This window comes from Tachypleus tridentatus, chromosome 2 (genome assembly GCF_004210375.1).
Source record: "Tachypleus tridentatus isolate NWPU-2018 chromosome 2, ASM421037v1, whole genome shotgun sequence".
In the NCBI taxonomy this organism is placed as follows: domain Eukaryota; kingdom Metazoa; phylum Arthropoda; class Merostomata; order Xiphosura; family Limulidae; genus Tachypleus; species Tachypleus tridentatus.
Window position 1 is genome coordinate 93407816 of NC_134826.1, and position 25643 is coordinate 93433458.

The 25643-nt window shown below is 38.1% G+C and overlaps 2 protein-coding genes across 4 annotated transcripts in view; both read right to left on the bottom strand.

Annotated features, from left to right (window-relative positions):
- LOC143244566 (G protein-coupled receptor kinase 1-like) overlaps positions 1–25643 on the bottom strand; it is a 138025-nt gene that overhangs the window by 53304 nt on the left and 59078 nt on the right. For all 3 annotated transcript variants that reach the window (XM_076489493.1, XM_076489494.1, XM_076489495.1), the window contains one exon: positions 11848–11924. In XM_076489493.1, coding sequence (XP_076345608.1) covers positions 11848–11924 — 77 coding nt within the window. The remainder of the gene's footprint in view (positions 1–11847; positions 11925–25643) is intronic.
- On the bottom strand, positions 2369–6349 carry LOC143244568 (uncharacterized). The gene is made up of 2 exons (XM_076489500.1): positions 4665–6349; positions 2369–4449 (listed from the first exon to the last, which is right to left on the bottom strand). The coding sequence occupies exons 1-2, from the start codon at positions 4825–4827 to the stop codon at positions 4109–4111; spliced, it is 504 nt and encodes a 167-aa protein (XP_076345615.1). The 5' UTR covers positions 4828–6349; the 3' UTR covers positions 2369–4108.

Consider the following 25643-nt stretch of genomic DNA (forward strand, 5'->3'; position numbering starts at 1 on the left):
CTATTAATACTCTAAAAAGGTCGGACATTTCAGGCATAAAAATTCTAAACTATTTAAAACAGTAAGTTTTTCGTCTACTACGAGTTTTAATTTGTATTAAAACTAAAACACGTTTTATTTTCAATAAATGAGTGAAGTCATTTATTTAATCTAGAAAAATAAAATAAAAATCGAGATTTTTATTGTCCCCAAAACTGAACGTGCTAAATCAAATCCTACAACATTTAGGTAATACAGTTATTTAATAAGTAAGAAAATTCCAGTGATTTGTAGATACTTCCAATATAATTTTCATAAAACCATTAAAGATCGGATCTATAGTTGAATTGGTATATAAATGTTATTAATCAAAATAAGTCAATATAATTTTAGGGTTTTATTAGATATCTAACATACATAACAATGAATATATGATAGATTATATAGTGATATTATATCCAAAGGAGACTGATAAATTTCATTACGTTATTCTTAAGAGCTCTATATGGGACTTCTGATAAGAAGAATGCGTAATGTGATTTCAATTTTTTCTTTGCGAAATTAAGCATAAACCACTGTCAGACACCTTTGTTCAACAAGGTCATTGGGCTGGCAAGGTTAAGACCAATCCTCGGTTAACACGTTGTATATACGTTTAACGGTCTAAAACGCTAGACTGACACGAGATTATATACTTCCAGTTGTAATAATATTCCAATATAAAATGATAAAAAAGTGCAACAAACGATATTTTAACTCTTCTGGAAGTTCGAATACAGCCAGTAAAAAATTGTCCATTAAATTTAGTTTTCGATTAACACAAGTGTCAACACCAGTACGCGTAATGATAATTAACTACAATACAGTAAAGATCTATTACTTGTTGTTTTATGCAAAATTCATCAATATAATGCGCATGCAACCTGCCTATTGATGGCTGTACGTATTCGAGAGTCATAACTTTGACAAAAAGAGATTTATTAGTAACCATTCTTTTATTGGTTGCACACCTTATAGTGTATGGAGAGCGTCGTAATACACCCAAGTATGCTGTAGCGCGAGTGATAAGGTGTATTCTATCGCTACAAACTAGATGACTTGGGTACATTACAGGTCGAGATATTCGTCAAAAAAAGCCAAACGTGCATTACGACCAAAAGAACACGAATGATAAGGAGTTTTGAACTCATAGGGGTTTCCTTCGTTTTTGTTTTTTATAACTGAAATTACAACCGAATTACGAGAAGAGTGTTATTACCCAAGAATGACGTAACAGACAATTTTGCACGAGTATGTGAATAATTGAATTTAAATGAAGAGATATCTCATTAAAAAAACAACAAAGACTGTTAAAGAATACAGTTCTTACTTCTTATCGTTGTCAGAAGTCGCTCACAACTTACCCAGCAAATATCACAAATGCCGAATCATTTTAAAGTACAATTGATGCATCATGCAAAGGTTCGTTTGTTATGAATATTTGCTAAACCTTACATAAGAGCCATTATCGCAACTCATATCTAATTTTGAACTAATAGACAAGAAGAAAGGCAGCTAGCTAGTAGTCTTCACCGTTGATTATTCTAGTAGAATAATTAGATACTTACCTGCCACTGTTATAATATACCCATGTCTCTAAAGTGCAAAGCATTAATTTGTTTAGCCTTTTTGCACAGAGGAGACGCGAATCGTGGACTCTCGAATCCATAATTTAGCACACCAATAATTAGGACGTGCCTAGCTCCATTATGTAAATCAGTTTAATAAAATAAAACTTGAGGGGAAAAAAAAGGCCCTGCTATATAATTGTGGTGTATACGTGATTTGTTCCTAATATAAAACACATCTAAACATTCCAAGTCGATATGTAAAAATCCACTTTACTTATTTCACTCAGACATGTTTGAATCAAATTTCAATGGCATGTCGATTTCTTGATGTATACTTTTGTTTAATTTCAGCAAACTCTCTCTTGTTGAAACGCCTTAACCCACGTGGCCATGCTGGGCCCGGTTAGAATTGTAGTTGTCATTGTGGGAAAAATACTTGTCTGCTGCACAACATAGTTAACCTAGCCGTATTGTTTCGTCAGTCTGTTCACTCTCACCAATATAAATTGTGAGTGATATACGATGTAAACGTGTTGCTTTTTTTCATCGCTCTTTTATGTCTCAAGGTATAAACTTTGGCATAGTCTATGCGCAATGTCACCGATTTCAAAACGTCAAAAATTGCATTTACGGATATCGCGCCATCTTTAACGTTCAAGTAAACATTATTAAAAGACATGAAACTTTCAAATTAGAAAATTATCATAAATTCTTACTTTCATGATGTTATAAAAACAAGTAAGTTTAAGAAGTCCTGATAGAAATGAATAAAAACCCTATAGTTTTTATTTATAATTTATTCATAAATTCTCACTGTTACACATTTCATAACAATTTTTGTCTTCATGTTAAAAGTTTGAGTTAATTAAAATTACCGATGGGGTCTATACAACTTTAAACAACTTTTTTCGAAACCATTTAATCACTACACACATTATTTGCGTGTCCACGGACTTTCTGGCTGAAGTGCACTTAACTAAATACGAACAGACGTGCACGTACGCGCACACACACCAATCAATATTGCGGTTAGTTCCACTAATTATACCTAGGATTACCAATATGTATAAAACGTAGGAAATAAAGAGCTCCTCATTTTTTTTATGAACATATCTCTATATTGAGCGTTGTGCTGGGTAAAAAAAAATATACGGTTATATTATGTAATATTATACATATGCTCCCAACCGATATTGAATAGTATAAAAAGTGGTAACGTGATGGTTCAAAGATACAGAAATTGCACAAAATCTGAAAAAATTTTCACTTCTTGAAGAATTTTAGAGTCAAAATAGTATCAAAATGTACATTAACTGACATTTTACAAATTTTAAATACATCATTATTGTGCGATATTTGTATTGGTTTTTACGCATATGACATTCATACCCCACGAATCAGTGGATTTTTTATTTGTAATTGTATTATAAAGAGAATTTTAAAACTGAACGGCATCCAATGCGATGCATGGTCTCCAAAAAAATAAATACCCTTACCCACGGGAAGTTAGGAGGTGTCACACCTCAGTAAGAGTGAGAGTTGAGACCCGTAGAAAAGGAGTAAGGGGGACCAAAGTGATCATACAAAAGTTCTCTCCAAACTTTTGTTTTTCTTGGGGTTGCCTTAATTTCGGTTAGTCTTCCTTGAAATTTCTCACCAAGTCATTAAGGTCAACAACGATTATCCTTAATTCGGAATAATTAGTTACATAAACTGAAATATTTAAATTACACTATGTAACACAAAGTTTGTTCTTGGAGAATATGTGCTGTTTCGTAATTGCTTGTGTTGTAAACGTACGGAAAACGGCCATTATTCCCTTCAAATTTCGCTTTTGTGACTTGGATAATAAAAGTTATAAGTTAACCTATTTTATATGTAAAAACGGACAAATTTGCACATTTTCATTTACAAAAGGTCTGAATAAAACAACATATAAATCAAGATTTACATGTATTTATACTAAAGTTATACAAAAATGAACAAAATTGTTTAGAAGCGAGTATTTTTTCGAGATTTGCGACTGTAAGGTAAATCACTTTCACGTATCGGCCCCCAAATATAGTTTCTCATCATGTTTTCGTTATATGCTCCTTGGTAGCGGCGTTCAAATTCCAGTATATTTTGGTGGAAACGCTCGCCTTGCTCCTTTGAGTATGCTCCCATGTTCTCCTTGAATTTATCAAGATGAGCGTCAAGGATATGGACTTTCAGGGGCGTCCTTAAGCCCATTTTGCCGTAGTTCTTCACCAGAGCTCCAACGAGTTCCACATATTCTTTGATAGATTATTTAGGCATAGTATTCATGACGAAACTTTGTAGGATGGACGGCAACTATCTGTTGTGGAAACACAAGTGTAAAGGACTTGAAGATGAAAGACAGAAGACTTTTGAAACATCATCCTCTACACTTGTGTCTCCACAACAGGCAGTTGCTTTCCATTCTACAAAGTTTCATCAGTTCCACATAATTTTCGGCCTTGTGATTGTCCAAGAAGCACCGAATCACTGTGACAAAACTACCCCAAGCTTTTTTCTTCCTTCCTACTGAGCATCTTGGGGAATTCTGTGCACTCCAGGATCTTCTTTATTTGTGGTCCAACAAAGACCCCTGCTTTGACCTTTGCCTCAGACAGCTTAGGGAAGAAGTCTCGAAGGTACTTGAAGGCTGCAGACTCCTTATCGAGAGCTGTGACAAACTGTTTAATAAGACCCAAATTTATGTGCAATGGTGGATACAACATCTTCTGGAGGTCTACTAGTGGCTCACACTTAACATTGTGCCTCCCCACAGAGGTTTCAGTCCGTTGTGGCCAGTGCTTCCTGTTGTAGTGCTCTCTTTTCCCCTCTGTACCATATCCTGCAAAAAAACAAAATAAAATTATTATTGTGAAGAATAAATTTATTTCATCCACAACTGATGTGTAAGAGGTTCATGCAAAATATTTGACGTGATTTTTTCTATACTATTGAAAATTAAAAAAAAATAAATTAAAAGATTTAAATTTTAAAACGTCTAAAATTTGTATAATATAAAATTTTGCTATTCAAGCAAGCAAAAATTGCCCGTCTTACCTTCGAGAGCTTTTCTGCAGTGCTCGCAGGTAAAATGAGGTGTCCAACGTTTGTCTTGATTCCTGACAGGCATGCTAAAATATGCCTTGTAGGCTTCACACATTTTATCAGATGCTGTCACAGAGTACGATTTCGCTCGTCTTGATAAATTAGCCACATACATAGCAGAATGCGTCTGGAGAATGCTTGCAGCTTTTTCATGCCATCTCTGATAAAATCAGATAGGTCTGTGTTCACTTAGGCAGCTAGGGCTAAACTGAAGTGGTGAGCCCATGTATACATATATTACTATGGAAAGTTCTAGAAAATTATAAAAGGTTCTAGAAAATTCTCTATCAGCTACTCAGCACTGAATCTTCCAGGAATGTTCTGGAAAATGGGTAAATTTGAAAATGTCATTACCGACGTCAGAAAAGCAAAGTTGAAAAGAAAAATAGGTCTTTTCCATTTACGTTAGGCATAAGCAATTGGGAAATAACACTTTCTGTCCAGGAACAAGAAAAAATAAAAATTTTGTTACAGAGTGTTATATATTGACAAGTAAATACGTACCAGTGTTTTAATTTGTTTGGGAAATTCCTTAATATATAGAATAAAGAATAAGTCCTTCATGAATCTTTCTGGATATTCTTAACTCTCAGCATTAAGTGCAGGTTAGTAATTAACATTCAGAATCCTCTGGTTACCCATAAACTTCACTAAAACATTAAGTAATGTAAGCTCTCTGGATATCCATAACCTTCAGCCATAAGTGTAAGTTAATGATTAATATTCAGAATTCTCTGTTTATCCACATTTTACTTGATGGACGTGGCAAGATTTAAGTACAACGATCTCTAATAGAAAATACCGACTGTAGAGATAGAGGGAAACTCGCCAGTAACGCAATTTCTAATGCGATCTCTCAGTTTTCATACTCGCGACATTCAAACTATTTTTTAATACCTGTTATTAAAATACTTAGACAATGAGATATAGGTGGGTTTCAACTTATTATAAAAATAGAAATTAAGAATTTACATCTCTACAAACATTCTTTGAAGACCTGAAATAAAACCACATCGTTATATTTATAAATCGGCGTTTGTCAATACTTCAAAGCGCAGATAGCCTTCGTGCGGTTTTGCGCGAAATTCAAAAACAACCAAACAATGCTTCAAGAAACATGGCAAATGTGGCTTTGTTATAAAAAAAACACAAACACTTGTAATATTTTTATATAAGACCTGTAATAGACTATGCAGCTCCAGCATGGATTAATATAAGCAAAGAACAATTGAAAACCAAATTACAGTCATTACAAAATACACTACTTACGACATAAAGTACCCAGAATCACCTCTTCGAAGTTTGTTTTGTTGTTTTGAATTAAGCACAAAGCTACTCAATAGGCTATCTGTGCTCTGCCCAACACGGGTATCGAAACCCGTTTTTTTGCGTGTAAGTCTGCAGACATACCGCCGAGCCACTGGCGGGCTTCAAAGTTTATGCATAAATATTCATACACACAAACAATGGCAAATATACTCCTACATAGTACAATAAAACATTTTGATAAAAATTGGAGAAAACATGAATTATTATGTGAACTCGACAAGTACTGTATACATGATGAAGGTGATCCTAAGTACCTCTCCGCGGATAACTTATATATTAGATCATTAAGATAAAAAAATTAAATAATTAAAAAAGTAAAAATAATAAATAAATAAATATACATATATAATAATACTTATTATTACAAAAATAAAAACGGGCCAGGCTACCTATGAGCTATACATTAGTGAAGGAACTGTTGGTGCAAGATACATGGACATTGCCCTGAAAGGGGCCTGAGAAAATATAGGTTACTCTGGCCACCATGTAGGAATAATTAATATACTAATCAGCTCACACCAATAAGGAAAAACAAGAGGTCAAGTGCACCTGACCTCCTGAGAGAGAGAAGAAACACGGCTAACGAAACCCAATAAAATTGTAACATCCAATACTTATACAAGTCTAAGTTAAAATTACTAATATAAATAAATAAAAAAAAAAAAGAGTTCGCTAAAGTTTCAGAAGTTGAAATCAAACGAAAATTTTAAATATGCAGAAAAGCTTGGTCTTATTTTAATTTTGATTAGAGATAATATCAACAATTAAAAGTAAGCACTAACTACATTATAATTTCATTTGCAGTATTAGTTCATAGATATACAATTTTCGGCAGACCAATGAAAATAGTCTTTTCTCACACTTTCGGGCTTAATCGGGTGTCCAATTTCCTGTTAACACCTTATAGAGCGGCACAGATAAAGCTGGTATAGATTCGGGAAGGTCAGGTTCAATCCAGACTTCTTCCTCCTTGACTATTGTTAACAACTTGTCGAAATGCCGTGAAATTATTCAAGAAATCAGAGCTTTAACACTACGTAGAACAGTAAGCAGGAACACTGGTTTTTACTTCCCTGTTTAGGGCTATAACGTACGAATGAGAATTAAAGAACCACACTCAAAAATAGAAAAGTGAAATAATCATACAGCTGGTAACATAAATAACACTGTTGAATATATTATAGTGGAAAACCAGGAAGTCTTTTTTATTTCTTATCAATTTAGATACTTTTTATTTAAATACGCATTATATTAAAGTCAGTCGGTCACAACAGGTATGCTTACGCTGGATACTGATACAAGCGAACCTATGACCTACGTTTACAGGGTAACCATAGTGCAAGCTTAATGTCTGAACTGCTATTTTACACGATTTGAGTTTAATGATCATCGTCACTATAATGCAAGTTTAATTTATTTAACCAAGTTACAAATGGTAATTAGTAGGCCTACATATGTGTTCTAACCAATGTCAAATTTCGGGTTTTCTTTCAGGGAATTACCGACAAAATGTTTTGCGACATATGCAGGTTCTCTAAAGGGTTAGGTGAACAATTTTACCTTTGTCTAAACTTCGGGACCGAGAGAAGTTCTTAGGTATTATTCAGAAGTTCATGCAGCAAGAAGTTTAGGAGGGATTATATGAAACACATACTCACAGATATGAACCACATTATACAGACAGTTTAGTGAATACATCCACCATTAACTGTTTCGCTCTAACATCATATTTATGTTTGAACAAAACACATTGGAACCTCACAGCTGTCTTCTAGTAACATCAAAATTACATTTTCCAATAAAGTTTGCGCAAAAGGGATAATTCAAAGAATTCATGTTTTCTAGTAATTTACTTGCTTAGCGTTAGGTAAAATGAGTAATAGAACCACGCCTGGTTGCACATGTTTTTTCTCTTATATTCCTCTAAATTAATCCGCCACTAACTTCGAATCTAAGATGCATGAAAGTAGAATTTAAGTTACATATAGCAAACTAACATTTTAACGACCAGATGTAGACAAATGATAATCCAAACTGTTTTCTCGAAATGGAGCGATTAATAGGTATATGAAGAAAAATGCGTGCAGCCAGACGTGTTTTTAATTACCTTGCTAGACTTTATGTGGCCGCATTGAGTCGCTAACTTCGTCGTTTTATGCCACTGTAATAACTATCATAAACATATTATAATTTTGTATATTATCAGCAATATATATACGAAAGTACAAGATAAGTATATATCATGAACCACGATGGTTAGCTACCTACCATATAATCTTATGTCCATAGTTAAGTATAAAAAAAGCCAGCTGGCAAGATAATTAAAAATTGGAAATTTAAAAACCTGCAAATAGAGATCGTAAAAGAAGTACCGAAACAACAAAACTGAATATACTGTAGAAATTTACTCAAACTACAAATTCCTATTTTAACTCCACCAAATGTAATTCTGAGTAACAACATGGAGCCAAAATATTTACTCGAAACACTGAGTAAATAATGTCTACTGTACCTCCAACTCTGTTTCTATAATTTTTCATACGGTCTTTATTTACAGGTTTCTAAATTCACAGTTTTTCGTTTATCTTGTATAAACACACTCTTTAATTTCCATTGTAATTTCAAAGACAAAAATGTGTATGCTTCTTCAGGACACCCATACGCACATAAAAGAAACGGAAATACAGAAAAAGGGGCAAAAGATTAGTCACTGGGAAATATATATTCCCTTTATGAAATATGTGTAAGGTTTGTTTTCATTTTTCAGTAATTGACATTTTCAAAAAAAAAATTGAGCCCCCTTTCCGCATGCATTATTTAGATCAAATGGAATACATCTCATTTAACTTTTTTTTATTAATAAGCAAAATTTGACAATTGCTGTGAACTGCGCTAGAATGCGAGTTTTGCCATTTCGAATTATGGAAACAGACACAGGAACCATTTAAAAGTCTTGGAGTGATGTTACTGTTTTTTTTTAACGTAAAAAAGTGTCAAACTAAATAAAAATCTCTAAATACTCTTAAAATGCTCAGTCAAACAAAATAAATAAATAAAAATAACAACAAAATACAGATGCTGAGAACAAGTACACACAGACAAAAGAAAAGAACATATAACGACCGCTCTTTTATATATTATATAAAATCAAACTTTGGAAGTCTCACTATGTCTTTTCAGTCCATGACACCACGTCCAATCACGCTCATCTCACGACAGTGCTTCTTGGCAATAGCTATGCGATGTAGTTTCCATTGCTAAAGACTGTGATAACACTGTCACGTTATAATCACATTCTTCCTCCTAGCGGCTTTCCATAATCAATTTGTGGCGTACGCGGACAACGGTTTTCGACACTCGTTTCAACAGTTCGAGTGCAGAGAAAACTATTAGGTTGAGGAATAATTCGTGAGCGTTTTTAAATAATTTCATTCAAGCATTACATGCAAGACTATACAATACTTCAATGCATGAACACATTACACCCAAAACATTTATTATGATACTTTATTTCATGTAATACCTAGGTATATAGTATGCATTGTTTTAAACGAAATTGCAAGAAATTAAATGCGAAAAGCAGATGGTGTCGAAAATGCTCGATTTTGTCCACTTGACATTCCATTTAATAAGCTGAAAATGAAAGCAAAAATTAAAGACATATAAAAATCAAACACACCATCTATTAGAGCAAAAAATTATCTACCAAATGACATGAAATATTTTGTGAAAGCGTTTCATTTATGAATATATTTTGGTAACTTAAAAAAACGCTCACGAATTATTCCTCAACCCAATAGTTAATGCGTCCCCCGACGACTTCACCTTCATGTATTTGTATGAAATACCATAAATACTCGTTTTATTCTCCAAATACTTAGCGTATACAACTGTTGAACAGATATGTCCTGGAAGCAGCTCGTGTACACGCGACTTATGTCGCTCTTCCATATGATAATCCTTCTTTATTCTATTGCGTACTGTTGACTGGGGCACGTGAAGGGCTTTTGCCACTTATCTTTGTGTTCGTGGTTTCTTCCTTATTACAAAATGTCGCATTGTGTTTATTACAACTGAGGTACGATTTGTTGCAGGTCTCTTTTCTGGATTTTATCCTTATTTTATTGTTTTTCAATGCCATTAAGTAAAAATGATATCCCCATCTTAGAAATCTTAAAATCCTCAATCTGAACACATCGTTATGATTTGAGTAGATGAATATTTTCCGCCAGAAAGGGATGTTACATGTACTTCAAATTTCCGATGGCACCACATTAACTACGAAACGCTAAACAATATCAATATGTGCTTCTGGAACATTATTTCACTGCGGCTATATTTTGGCTGCGGTTGTTACGTAACTTACTGATTTGCATTACTAAAAAGCGGTTTAATGTAACGTGATCAACCTTGCGTAAAACAGGTGTGACATTCTCCACCCTAACCAAACAAAACAATCCTGTCCCTGTTAACACAACAACTGCAAATAAGTTAGCCTTTTCTATAAAATAGATGTAAGTTTACGAATTACAACATTAAAATTCGGAGTTCTCTTCCTCATGGTGGATTTGTGTGTTTGTTTATGAATTTCGCGCGAAGCTACAAGAGGGCTGTCTGCGCTAGCCGTCCCCAATTTAGCAGTGTAAGAATAGAGGGAAGGCAGCTAGTCATCACCAACCACCGCCAACTCTTGGGATAGTCGTCTATCAACAAACATTGGGATTGATCGTCACGTTATAATGCCCCCACGGGTGAAAGGACGAACATGTGTAGGATAAAGGGGGATTCTAGACCGCTACCCTCAGATTACGAGTCAATCGCTCTAACCACCTGGTCATGCCGGGTTTCTCACAGTGAACAAGGTGCAGGTAGCCTATTGTGTTACTTTGTGCTAAAAATTAGCAAGAAAAATGAATTAAAAGCAAGTCAATAATTAAAAACAGTTTTTCAACAACTACTACAGAAAAAAAATCAAAGGAAACATACTGAAAGCCGCCATTTGACTAGACTGTGCTCTCATAGAATTTAAAAATATGTTTATATATCATTCACATAAACTTAATTAAAATCTTGAAACATACATATCGTCCACGAATATTTAATACAACGTGAACATTTTGAAAATCTGAATTTACGTTTAATAGACCCCTTCTGAGTGTGAGCCTTATACAGGGCGGCATTATTACTCGGCTGCTGTGTGCAAACTACTTTCAGTTCACGAAATTTGAGCGCATAAAGATTTATAACGTACTATGAAGAGTCCTAAAACAATCATTGGATTGTAACCGAAATGTTTAAGGATGTATTTTTCTTTAGTTTGGGAACTTCATGAATAGCGCTAGTATATCTTATCGGCTACGCACTATTAAAAAGCAGCACATAAAAGTACTTGTTTTCCAGAAATCCTTTTCCCTGCAGGGCCGGTAAAAGTTAAAAAGGCCTTCTGGGCAGTTTTAGCCCTCAATCAGCCCTTGCAGTCACTGGTCAAAAACAATTTAAATACTAAAAGTAGAGACATTACGTGTAATCAGGAATATTAGCAATATTGTCTTCTTTACTGCACCATATATAATATTTTGCACATGGCTCAAGTATATTTATCAGGCTTATTTATTCATCCCCTTAATTCTAGACCTACAATAAATATTCCTAAACTACCTTATTGCGATGATTAGTTTCGATTTTACCATAACTATACAAGACAGTTGATGTATAACATGTTGCTTTTGCAAAACTTGCGTACGCCAAAAGCACGAGTTTTCACCACTCTTTTTAAGAACTTCAGAAATAGAAGGAACCTTCTTACCTCTTCGTAAAACTTGAGCTGGGGTATAGGTTCTTCATCACAGAGGCTTTCGCAAAATTCTTTGAAAAGGAGGTAACCTGTAATGATCCATAAAACGTTAGAATACGACCAAACGTATTCCTTTTTGTTACACTATCGAATCATAAAAGCTTGTAATAGTCTCACATGATAGATTGGAATTTGAAATATTTCTTGGAAAAACAGTTCGGTTTTGTGTGTGTGTGTGTGTTTTAATATAAATGACATTACTCTTATTGGTCTGTTTAAGTCCCAGGCCTACCATTACTTTCCCGACGGTTCGAAAAGTATTTAGGTTTTGTTATTTATAAAGATAAAATTCTTACTTATGGGAAGTTGTATGTTATGTACTAAAATTACAATCACAGTAGAGAAACACTAAACTGGATGTTATACTTCGAAACAACTAACAAGGAATCTGGAATAAGAAAGAAAGAGGTAACTGACTGGAAGCTGACCACATGTTTGGAAGGGGTTGTGTAACACTCAAATACTAAATAAAGAAACAAACATAAACAAACGCAAAATTAAAGAAGTCTTACTTATACAACAACTTAAACCCAAAATAAACCAATATAAAGGAATCTGGAATGTTATAACTGCGTGTGTGTAAACAGTTCTAATACAATAAATTATATCAAATGTATACAAGGTGATCAAAATCAGCACTGTATAACAACGACAGAAGTTAGTATGAAAACTCACATTGAATTAACCATTGAGATTTTAACCTAAAAAAAAATGTACATTAGCAGCCCTTTTCAATATTTATTTCCTTATAACAGAAGATGTCAGTGGTTATAATACCCAAAGACGTTAAGGATATTCTATCTATCATGCATGATCAAAACGCAAACCTGATAGATGGACTACGGATATGAAAACTATGTTTTTTTAATCAAAAACGCTTAACTGCAGCTCTACCTTTCACAAAAACAATATCACATCTGACAGATGGGATATTCTCAACGCTTTTGGATGCTGAATCATTTCAGAATTTCAAAACAATCAACATTTTGCCAAACGCCGGCAGATCGACCAAAACGATGCAAGTTTGGACGCAATCAATAATAATAATATTTAAACTTAAAAGGGTAACTTTGGGTTTGACAAAAAAAACCAAACAAACAGTTACGCTAATACATATTAAATCAACATTCAATAAGATATACGTACATATATAATTAAAATGTAAGGTCGCATTTTCTTAATATTCCTTATGTCAATGAAATAACTAACCCTCGGTACCTACAAACAAAGATAACACCATGACAACTCTACCAATAAATACAAATAATTCACTGTAACAAAGGGCAAAGAAGGATATGCCAACACTAAACTTTAATTGAAGATGGCAGTTACAAGAAGATCATGTCTAACCCACCATAAGAACACAGACAAAGCAATTAAACCTACTTTAACCAGAAATGATTTAGAATGTGCGAATGTTTAGTTTGAAGGCTATTTGGCACATATATAAAGTTTGACGGAAAACGTTTAGTATGAAAATTATTCGATACATTTGACTCACTGAGCCTAGTGGGGTATCTGGACGCTTACGCGGCAACAGCCTGACTAACACCAGTCTTTGAAGCATAAATAAACTAATTATGCTTCACAGCGTTTTAAACTTCAAGGGTGGCCCGACTATCTAAGCCTAAGAGACTTAGTTTCTAAAAGGGATGCATTATGCCTCTTAAATGACAAATTATGTTTTCAATGTTAACCTTAGACGAAACGATTTTCGTTTGAATTTCGCGCAAAGATACATGAGAGCTATCTGCGCTAGTCGTCCCTAATGTAGCAGTATAAGACTAGGGGGAAGGCAGCTAGTCATCACCACCCACTGCCAACTCTTCGGTTACTCTTTCACCAACGAATAGTGGGATTGACCGTCACATTATAACGCTCCTACGGCTAAAAGGGCGAGCATGTTTGGTATGACGGGGATTCGAGCCCGCGACCCTCGCATTACGAGTCGAGTACATTAAACACCTGGCCATGCCTGGCCGCAAATGAAACGAAATGAAATCTCTATTGCAAGCCTAAAAACGTCTAAAGAGTAGCCTACTTAAGACAAATCAGTGGCTGAATGGAGGAATAATAATGCATACCCTGCTGAATCCGTTTGAACTTTCAAAAAAGTCTACAGTTTCTGAATTACAACAGACCTATCTCAGTTTCAAGAAAAATCCTTGCTTAACACAACAGTGCAGCTATTTTCACAGATGCTTATAACTCATGATCACGTTAAATAAAAACAATAAAACATGATTTACAAAACAACAAACGAAATAAATTGTTTTCAAAATAAGATATACTGCTATGAGTAACGTAAGATCATTTTCTGAGTACGGAAGAACTGAACAAGAGAAAAGTAATTATTCAAACACAAAATGAGATAAATTTCACTTTGCCAATAGAAGCAGTTTACATTTTAATGATATAATGCGGCTGAATCTGGGACCGACAAAAGTATTTTAAAAAAGTCTACATTTAAAACAAAAATACCATTCTATCTCGATTATAACTCAACACAGAATCGTCAATCAATGCAAAAACACTTGCACATCTGAGGAAAAAAACAAAATAAGTGAAACTGCTGTTCTATAACCAAGCAGAAAACTACTATGAGGGAATAATGTTTATTCCCGCTTAACTCTTATGTGATGAAAGAGATCAAGGTTGGTTGGTTGGTTGATTTAATGTTTTATGACACAAAGCAGCTAGGCTATCTGCGTCAAACGTCTGGAAAAAGGTAAAAGTAAATTCAGTAAAATTCATAAAAGGAACTTAAAGTAAAATAAAACAAAGTTTAAAAAATAAATAGCATAAAATCAATGTTTACATCTAGTCTACAACGTCAAGAGAAAATCTACAGTAATTCAAGTTGTAAAGGACTTTCTGTAGTGTAACTGTACTAATCATTACTCGCCAGAAAGACTAACAGGTAGGTACAAAACCACCGTCAGTCACCTGAAGTTGGTCTTTCCAATCCTGGTTTCGAGTTACTTAATGTTACGGAGAGTTTGTAATTTCAAATTGAACTAGATGAACTGTGATTTTGGGAGCGACATTAAAAAGGTGTAAAGTATAACTTAAAAAAACTTAAATGACAATAAAAAGATTAATGGCCTTTAAAAACTAAAACAATTCGCAAGGTGGACAGTGTCACCATCATCAATAACACTGTCTAACGTTATGGACAAACCATGGGACAGAACATGTTTAAAATGGTGCTGTCGTTGAGAGTTATAACGACGACAAAACAGTAAAATGTGGCTTATTGTTACCCGAGTGTTACACAGACTACATATTGGTACATCAGTTCCAGATAAAAAAAAACGATGAGTTAAAAAACTGTGACCAATGCGTAGTCTAGTTAGAACAATTTCTCTTTCCAATCCTTATTAAAGTAAGATGGCCAAAGTCCAATATAGGGTTTTATTTGAAAAGCTTGCTTTCATGTTGCTCACTCCAAGTCCACTGCCAGCTGGCACAGAGCCGAGCCTTAAATACAAGACCATAGTCCATGTATTGGACAGACACAGAAGTGATAGTGCCAGAGCAGATAGACTTAGCTGCAGTGTCGGGGAGCTCCTTCCCGAGAATACCAACGTGGCCCGGTACCCAGAAAAACTGGGTAGAAGTAGATGTTAGAGAAATTGGCCAGTCGATTTTGAATATCGGCGAGAACAGGGTGTGAACCAACGTGAAGCGATTCCAGGGCCAGTAGAAAACTAAGCGAGTCAATATAAATCGTGCAGTTTGAGTACTGCTTAGCTTCTATGTGATCCAGGGCAGGAGAAATGGCATACAGTTCAGTAGTGAATACAGAAGCTGTAGAGGGGATTCTGCGCACAACTACCGAAACACGACAAACCATGGCAGAGCCCACACAGTCACCTGATTTCACACCCTCTGTATAAATAGGAATGGAAGGATGGTTGGAAAGATGTTCAGCAAATAACAGACAGTATTTCCAATCAGGAGTGTCTACTTTTCTCAGATAACCAAAGGATAGGTCACAATTGGTGACTGTGAGAAGCCATAGTGGAATGGGCTGACCAGTGGATACAGCAATGTTATCCAAGGACAGACCCAATTCATCCAACTGCACATGAATACAAAGGCCAAAAGAAGCAATGGCAAACTATCTGGACTGAAAAAGCATGGCCCACCAAGGAAGGTTGATTGATTGATTGATTTAGTGTTTTATGGCACAAAGCTGCGAGGCTATCTGCGCCAGACATTCGGTAAAAATGTAAAAAAAAATAAAAATAAATAAATAAATGTAGTAATAGACATAAATGGAAATGAAGGTAAAACAAAAAAGTATAAAACCAATGTTGACACCTAGTCTACAATGTTAATATAGAAGGCAGAGTATAAGAAGTTGTAAGGTATTTACTCTAGCAAAAAGGTAATGATCATAACCTGCCAGGATGACTAACAGGTAAATTCAAAAACCACCGTCAATCACCTGAAGTTGGCCTTTCCAGTCCTGGTTCCGGGTTATGTGTCATAGTAGCTATTATCAAAATGTAAAAGAATAAAAGTTTTAAAAGACACTCCGCAAAATCGTAATAATGAGTAGCCAAATGTCCAGTAAAAAGATAAAAGTCAAGTAAATGGAGTAAAATTTGTAAAAGTAATTGAAGATAAAAGCAAAACGGCAATTAAAACAGAAAATGGCGTAAAAACCAATGTTGACATCCAGTCAACAAAGTTGTAAAGAACTACCTGTAGCAGAATGGTAATGATCGTAACCCGCCAGGAAGACTAACAGGTAGGTATAAAAACCACCGTCAGTCACCTGAAGTTGGTCTTTCCAGTCCTGGTTCCGGGTTATGAGTCAATATGGCCAGTACTAAAAAGTTAAGTAGTAAAAGTGTGAAATAATATGCAGCAAAAGTATAATAACAACTCGCAAGGACGACTAACGAGTAGTTCAAACGGATAGTTCAAACAGGAGCGTTAGTCACCTGAAGTTGGCCTTTCCAGTCCTGGTGTCGAGTTATTTAATGTTCTGGCCATTGTCCAATGTCAAATTGAAGGAGAGAGATTAAAACTGTAAAAAGGAACCACAATTAAAAAGGTGTAATAAATAAATATGCAACACTTATGTGAGATTAAAAAGGTTAATGGGCATTAAAAAATTAAAAACATTATCAAGGTGGACAGAGTCATCATCACCAATAACTCTGTCCAATGTTACAGATTGACCCTGGGAAAAAATATGTTTAAAATATTGCCGTCGTTGAGAATTGTAACGATGGCAAGAAAGTAAAACGTGGCTGATAGTGATTTGAGTGTTACACAAACTACACATTGGTGCATCAGTTCCAGATAAAAGAAAATGATGAGTTAAAAAACTGTGACCAATGCGTAGCCTAGTGAGAAAAACTTCCTCCTTCCGAACTTTACGGAAGCTAGATGGCCAAAGTCCAATTTTGGGTTTGATTTGAAAAAGTTTGTTGTCACGTTGCTCATTCCAAGTGGACTGCCAGCTGGCACGGAGCCGAGCCTTGAAGACAACACCATAGTCCATGTACGGAATAGGCATAGGAGTGATGGTGCTGCTGAAGCAGACATATTTAGCTGCCATGTCTGCAAGCTCGTTCCCGCGAATACCAACATGGCCTGGTATCCAGAAAAACTGGATTGAAGTAGCTGCTAATGAGAAATGGGCCAGTCGGTTTCGAATATCAGCGAAAATAGGATGTGAGCTAACGTGTAGCGATTCCAAGGCAAGTATAGAACTAAGCGAATCAGTATAAATAGTGCAGTTGGAGTACTGCTCAGCTGCAATATGATCCAGGGCAAGAGATATGGCATACAGTTCAGCAGTGAACACAGAAGCTGTAGAAGGGATTCTGCGCGCAACTACTGTCCCATAGCAAACCATAGCAGAGCCCACTGAATTACCTGATTTGGAACCATCTGTATAAATGACAACTGAATGATTGTTTGAAAGATATTCATTGAATAAAAGACGGTACTTCCAATCTGGAGTATCTGCCTTTTTTAGATGACTGAAAGAAAGGTCACATTTGGGGGCTGTAATAAGCCATGGTGGGATGGGCCGACCTGTGGAATCTGCAACGTTATCCAAGGACAGACCCAATTCATCCAATTGCTCCCGGATGCGAAGGCCAAACGGAGCAATGACAGATCGTCTGTTCTGAAAAAGTACTGCCCACCGAGGAAGGAAAACACATTTCCAGGTGGGATGCTTTGGTAAGGAATGAAGTTTCGAAGTATATTGTAAAGATAGTTGCAAACGGCGAAGGTGTAGAGAAGGTTCATCAGATTCAATGTATATACTTTGAACTGGAGAGGTACGGAAAGCCCCAGTGCAGAGTCGAAGTCCTTGGTGATGAACGGGGTCCAGCATCTTTAAGGCCGAGGGTCTGGCAGAGCCATAGACCATTGATCCACAATCGAGTTTCGATCTAATAAGAGCACGATATACCTTTAACATTGAACAGCGATCTGCCCCAACTGGTAGAAGAGAGAACACGGAGGATGTTCAGTGCTCTTGTGCATTTGACCCGAAGCTGCTTTAAGTGTGGTATGAAGGTCAGTTTACGATCAAAGATAAGCCCCAAGAACTTGGTCTCCGGGACCACTGGCAGCAAAACTTCACCGATATGAAGTTCAGGATCAGGGTGAATACCCGTCGACAGCAAAAGTGCATGCAAACAGTTTTGGAGAGAGAGAAATTAAAGCCATTTGCCAGAGTCCACTTCCGTACACAATTGAGGGCGGTTTGTAGTTGCCGCTCAATATATCTCATGTTTGATGACTGACATGAGATGTGAAAGTCGTCGACATACAGCCCATTCGCAACAGTGAGAGGGAGTTGTTCAGTGATGGCATTTATCTTTATACTGAAGAGTGTAACACTCAATACACAGCCTTGAGGGACTCAAGTTCCTGTACAAAAGAACGGAAAGTGTCGAACCCACACGAACTTGGAATCTCCTGTCCATTAAAAATTTTTTTAATAAACATGGGTAGATAGCCACGTAACCCATATGTATGGAGGTCTCGCAAAACGCCATACCTCCATGTTGTGTCGTAAGCCTTCTCTATGTCAAAGAATATTGATACAAGATGTTGGCGGTTGAGAAAGGCTTCTCTGATAGATGTTTCAAAACGAATTAGGTGGTCTGTGGTGGAGTGCTGTCGACGGAACCCACACTGGGTGGGCGAGAGGAGGTTGTTTGATTCAAGGAACCAAACAAGACGAGCATTAACCATCCTTTCTAATGTCTTACAGAGACAGCTCGTCAAAGCAATTGGACGGTAGTTTGAAGGAATCTTGGGATCTTTCCCTGGCTTAGAGAAAGGTAAAATAATAGCCTGGTGCCAGGCATCAGGAAAAACATTCTCCTGCCAGATCCGGTTGAAAACAATCAGAAGGACATCAAGAGAAGCAGGAGATAGATGGTGCAGCATGTCATAATGAATATCATCAGGTCCAACAGATGTACTGCCAGACCGATGAAGGGCAATTTTTAGTTCCACCAGGGTAAAGGGACAATTATAGTCAAAGAAACAGTCAGTTCGAAAGGAAAGAGGTGATCGCTCTGCCCGAGTCTTGATGGCCAGGAAGGTGGAGGAACAAGCAGAAGTGCTAGATACCCGGCAAAAGCTTTCACCTAGAGTGTTAGCGATGTTCCGAACATCAATCACCTCCTGACCATCAGAGAGTAAGATCGAGAGGGGGATAGAATTGTAGTGTCCATTAACCTTTCGAATCCTGTCCCATATGATCTTGGAACTGGTGGTAGAAGATATATGCCAGTTGTGAACTTAATCCAAGATTCCTTCTGGCTGTGACATCTTACCCACCTAGCATGTGCACGGGCCCATTGGAAAGCAACCCGGTTTGAAAGTGTGGGATATCTACGAAAAGTATCCCAGGCCCGCTTTTGAGCCTTTCGTGCTAAGTGGCAAGCAGGATTCCACAACGGACGAGGATATCGTGGAAAACGTGTCGAGGTTTTAGGAATACACTGAGCAGCTGCATGTGTAATACAGTCAGTTACCGCTGCTACACAGTCGTCTATTGATGGCTGATTTACGATGGCAGGATCAAGTTCTGTGAGAGCAGTGAAAGTGGACCAGTCTGCCTGATCTAGCTTCCACCGGGGCACGCGGGTAGGGAGGCATCGACCACGGCCAGTCTCTCTCAAAAGGATCGGAAAATGATCACTGCCTAGTGGATTACTGTCAACCCTCCATGAAAAATGGGAGAATAATGAAGGGGAGCAAACTGAGAGATCAATAGCGGTAAAGGACTGACTAGGTGCATGAAAGGAAGTGGAAGAACCAGTATTGAAAAGAGAAAGATTGTGATCAGAGAGCATCCTCTCTACAGATCGGCCCCTCCCATCAATAATAGCACTTCCCCAGAGGGATGATGTCCATTAAAATCCCCTAGGATTAGAAATGGAGATGGCAATTGTTCAACGAGAGCATCAAGATCTGATTGATCATATGTCTTTCCAGGGGACAGGTACAGAGAACAAACAGTGATGGTATGACCCAAGGAAACACGGATGGCTACAGCCTCCAAGGGTGTGTTGAGTGACAACGACAGGGTGGGCACGTGTTGATCAACCAACAGTGCCACCCCTCCATGTACTCGACCATCACACAACCTGTCATTTCTGTACAGAGAAAACTGCCGAATGGAGACAGTATCAGCAGTTTTGAGAAATGTTTCTTGTAAAGAAAGACAAACAGGATGGTAGGAAGCAATCAGCGTTTTGATATCATCCAGATTAGAACATAAACCTCGACAGTTCCATTGTATCAAGGTGGCCATTTTTAAGAACGGGTAGGTGAAGTGGCTGGAGAACCCTTCGGTTTACGACCACGTCTTTTTTCTTTACTGTCTTTAGTCGGAGGAGGTCTATCAACCTCCATGGATCCTGCTCTGTGTCGGGTGGGCAGGTTTTCTTTATTGGAAGGGGAATCCAGTGACTGAGGACGCGAACGAATAATTGTTTTGTCTCTTGTGGTGGGGAGAAAAGATGTATCAGAAGAAATGCCTGTATTTGAAACTGAAGGACGTGGATCTTGAGGTTTGTTGGAAGGTATGGGAGGAACAGAGATAGGTGTGGAAGTCGATTCATCAACCTTTTTTAACCACGGAGGTCAAAAGGCTTTTCATTTGTTTTGAAAACGATTCTCTTGGAGGCACAGAGAGATCTGTCTGCACTCCCACTGTAGTTGTGGAATGAAGTGCAGCAGCATATGTCCGAGATGGAGTTGTGGACAGCAATTTCCGAGGCTGAGGATAACTAATGTTATGTGTCGTTTTCAATCGCTGCACCTCTTTTTCCTCCAACCATTTTGGGCAAGAATGAAAGTAAGAGGGGGTGAGAACCATTGCAGTTTACGCAATGTGGGTTCATGTCACAGTCATAGGCATCGTGGTCCTTGCCTCCACAACGAGCACATGTCAGGGAACCACGACAGGATGTCATTGAGTGGCCGAATCTCTGACATTGGAAACATCAAAGAAGGTTTGGAATGTATGGCTAAACCCTGCAAATGAGATAACCTGCCTTGATGGTGGCAGGTGCACGTGGTGATGTTAATGTCAAAACGAGGATATTTGTTGGCAGTGTAACTACGTCTTTGTGAGTGGAGATGCGCCTCACTGCAGAAACTCCTTGAGTGGAGAGACCAGCAAGAATCTCTGACTCTGTGACATTCTTCAAATACCTCTCAACAATAACTCCTCATGATGAATTCAAGGTAGCATGAGGGGTAACCTCAATAGGTACATCCCCAATTGCCTTTGTATTCAAGAGGAGTTCACTGTGTTGGGATGTGGATGTTTCAACCAATATGTCTCCAGATCGAAGTTTCTTTACTGATTTTGGAGAGCCAGCAAGTCCCTCTAGTCCCTTCTGAATAAAAAAAGGGGACATTTGCCCTAAAGATTTTTCTGAAAGAAAATGTAATATAAGAAAATGAGGTACGTGTGTTACTGATGTTGAAGATTGCTGTTCTGAGTATTCAAGACGTGGTCGCTTTCCCATTGACTGTTTTTTTACAATTTTATTTAAATTTTTTAGAGGATCCATAGGAAAAAGGAAAAATTTCGGTACCCACTGACCCCACCCACCATGGAGCCCTACAAGGGGACGCACTACAAAGTCACGCAAGAACAATGCAGCAACGCCAGGGTTTCGTGAGCACCATACCCAAACACCAGCATCAGGCACAATGTCTACAACACCCATTGAGAACTTCCAACACTGGTACTTGGTTGACTCTTGCCCAAGTGGATCAACCGATTGACCCAAGGGGGGCCACCCAAAGACCGCCCGTCTACAGGAATTCGAGGCCAAAGTGGTGTGTTAGGGTTGGACCCCTCAACCACCAGGATCCTCTCCTCCCCTTCACGGGTTGCCATACACGGCAAACACGTGGGTGGATGTTTAGATCCCAGAGAAGGTAACCAGATAGAACAGAACCTTCCCTGGGAGGTCCCCTCACCACGTACAGGAATCCACACCGAGGGGACCAAGGAAGGAAACATAACCCCAGGTGGGATGCTTTGGTAAGGAATAAAGTTTCGAAGCATTTTTTAAAGACAGTTTCAAATGGTAGAGGTGCAAAGAAGGTTCATGAGAATATGTGTAAGCTCTGAACTAGGAAAGTGCAGAAAGCCCCAGTAGAGAGCCGAAGTCCTTGATGATGAATAGGGTCTAGCATCTTTAAGGCCGATGGTCTTGAAGAGCCATAGATCAGTGATCCATAGTTGAGATTCGATCAAATAAGAGCACGAAATATCTTTAGCATACAACGTCGATCCGCTCCCCAAGTGGTGGAAGAAAGGACACACAGGATGTTCAGTACTCTTCTACATTTGACCCATAGATGCTTGATGTGTGATATAAAGTTCAACATAGGTCAAAGATAAGCCCCAAGAACTTTGTCTCAGGGACCACAGGCAACACGACTTCACCGATACGGAACTCAGGATCAGGGTGAAAACCCCGTTGGCAGCAAAAGTGCATGCAAACGGTTTTAGAGAGAGAAGGTAAAACCGTTTTCTGTGGTCCACTTCAGTAAACAATTGTAGGCAGCCTGTAGCTGCCACTCAACAACTGACATGAGATGTGAAAGTCGTCGACATAGAGCCCGTTTGCTACAGTGAGAGAAAGATGTTCAGTACAAAAACACAGGAAAGTGTCAAACCCACATGAACTCAGTCTCCTGTTCATTAAAATTTTTTCAATAAAAATGGGTAAATGGCCACATAACCCATATATATGGAGGTCTTGCAAAATGTCATACCTCCATGTTGTATCATGAGCCTTCTCAATGTCAAAGAACATTGATACAAAATGTTGTCCTTCGAGAAAAGCTTCTCTGATTGACGTTTCAAGTTGAATCAGGTGGTTCATGGTGTAGCACTGTCGTCAGAACCCACAATGGGTGGGCAAAAGGATGTTGTTTGATGCAAGGAACCAAACAAGACAAGCACTTACAATCCTCTCTAAGGTCTTACAGAGACAGCTCGTCAAAGCTATTAGATGGTAGTTTGAAGGAATCTTTCAATCCTTCCCAGGCTTGGAGAAAGGCAGGACAGTAGCGTGGCACCAGGAATCAGGAAAAACAAACATACTCCTGCCAGATCTGGTTAAAAACAACTGGATGAAGAGAAGCAGGAGACAGGAGGCACACCATTTCATAGTGTACATCATCAGGTCCTACCAATGTACTGCCAGACCGATGAAGGGCCAGTTCGAGTTCCACCAGTGTAAAGGGACAATTATAGTCATAGAGATTTTCAGCTCGAAAGAAAAGAGGTGATTGCTCTGCCCGAGTATTGATGGCTAAGAAGGTGAAAGAAGCAGAAGTGGTAGATACCCGGCAAAAGCTTTCACCTAGAGTATCGGCGATGCTCTGGGTATCAGCCACTTCCTGGCCATCAGAGAGCAAGATCGAGAGAGGGACAGAGTGATATTGCCCAAAGACTTTTCGAATCTTGTCCCAAATGACTTTGGAACTGGTGGTAGAGGATATGCTGGTTGGGAACTTAATCCAAGTTTCCTTCTGGCTTTGATGTCTTACCAATTGAGCATGTGCAAAGGCGTGCTGGAAAGCAATGCAGTGTGAGAGTGTGGGATACCTACGAAACGTATAGCAGGACAGTTTATAAGCCTTCTATGCCTCGTGGCAGGCAGAACTCCACTGCGGACAAAAATGTCGTGGAAAACGTGTCGAGGCTTAAGAAATACATTTAGCAGCTGCTTATATAAAACAGTCAGTTACTGCTGCCACAGACTCGTCTATTGATGGCATACAGACAATGGCAGGATCAAGTTCTGCGAGAACTCTCTCTCAAGATAAGAAAATGATCACTGCCTCGTGGATTATTGTCAACCTTCCATAAAAAATGGTAAAATAATGAAGGGGAGCAAATTGAGAGATCAACAGCTGTAAAGGACTGACTAGGCACATGGAAATACGAAGATGAACCAGTATTGAAGAGAAAGGTTGTGATCAGAGAGCATACTCTCTACAGAGCAACCCCTCCTGTCAATATCAGTACTTCCCCAGAGGGAATGATGTCCATTAAAGTCCCCCAGGATGAAAAGGGAGACGGCAATTGTTCAATAAGAGCATCAAGGTCTGATTGATCATGTCTCTCCAAGTGACAGGTAGAGAGAAAAACAGTAATAGTATGACCCAAGGAAACACAGATGGCTATGGCCTCCAAGGGTGTATCGAGTGGCAAAGACAGGGTGGGCACATGCTGATCAACCAAAACTAGCACCCCTCCATGCACTCGTCCATCACACAGCCTGTCATTTCTGTACAAAGAAAACCGCTGAAAGGTGACTGTATCGGCAGGTTTCAAAAATGTTTCCTGTAAGGAAAGACATACAGGTTGGTAGGAAGCAATCAGTGTTTGATGTCACCCAGATTAGAACATAAACCTTAACAGTTCCATTGTATCAAGGTGGCCATTTTTATTTACGTGTAGGCGAATTGGTTGGAAAACCCTTCTGTTTACAACCACGTCTTTTTTCCTTACTTTCCTTATTTGAAGGAGGTCTATCGACCATGGATCCTGCCCTGGGTCGATTGGGCAGGTCTTTGCTGTTGGAAGGAGACTGCAGAGATTGAGGGCGTGAACGAATTATTGTTTTGCATCTTGGGGTGTGAGAGGAAGATTGATCTGAGAAAATGTCTGTACCTAGAATCTAAGGATGTGGATTTTGGGATTGGGTGGAGTGTATATAAGGGACAGAGATAACCTTTTTTAACCATGGAGGTCAAAAGACTTTTCACTCGTTTGGAGAACGATTCTTTAGAGGCACAGAGAGATCTGTCTGCACTCCTGCAGTAGCTGCGAAATGAAGTGCAGCAGCATACATCCAAGATGAGGTGGTGAACAGCAACTTTCGACCCTTGGGATAGGTAATGTTATGAATCGTTTTCAAATGCTGCACCTCTTTTTCTTCCAACAATTTAGGGCAAGAATGTAGGTAGGACGGGTGAAAGCCATTGCAATTGATGCAATGAGGGTCTGTTTCACACTCATAGTCATCATGGTCCTTGCCGCTGCAACGAGCACACATCAAGGTACCACGACATGATGTTTTCAAGTGACTGTACCGTTGGCACTGGAAACATTAGAGAGGGTTAGGAATATATGGCCATACTCTGCAATTAAGATAACCTGCCTTGATGGTGGCAGGCAAATGTGGGGACATAAATGTCAGAATGAGTACACT

What these genes read in the sequence shown, in the direction of transcription:
- LOC143244568 (XM_076489500.1), bottom strand. Translation starts at nt 4,827, where the DNA reads ATGTATGTGGCTAATTTATCAAGACGAGCGAAATCGTACTCTGTGACA. An exon ending in CTGCAGAAAAGCTCTCGAAG is followed by an intron (nt 4,450 to 4,664) that starts GTAAGACGGGCA and finishes GTTTTTTTGCAG; the next exon opens with GATATGGTACAGAGGGGAAA.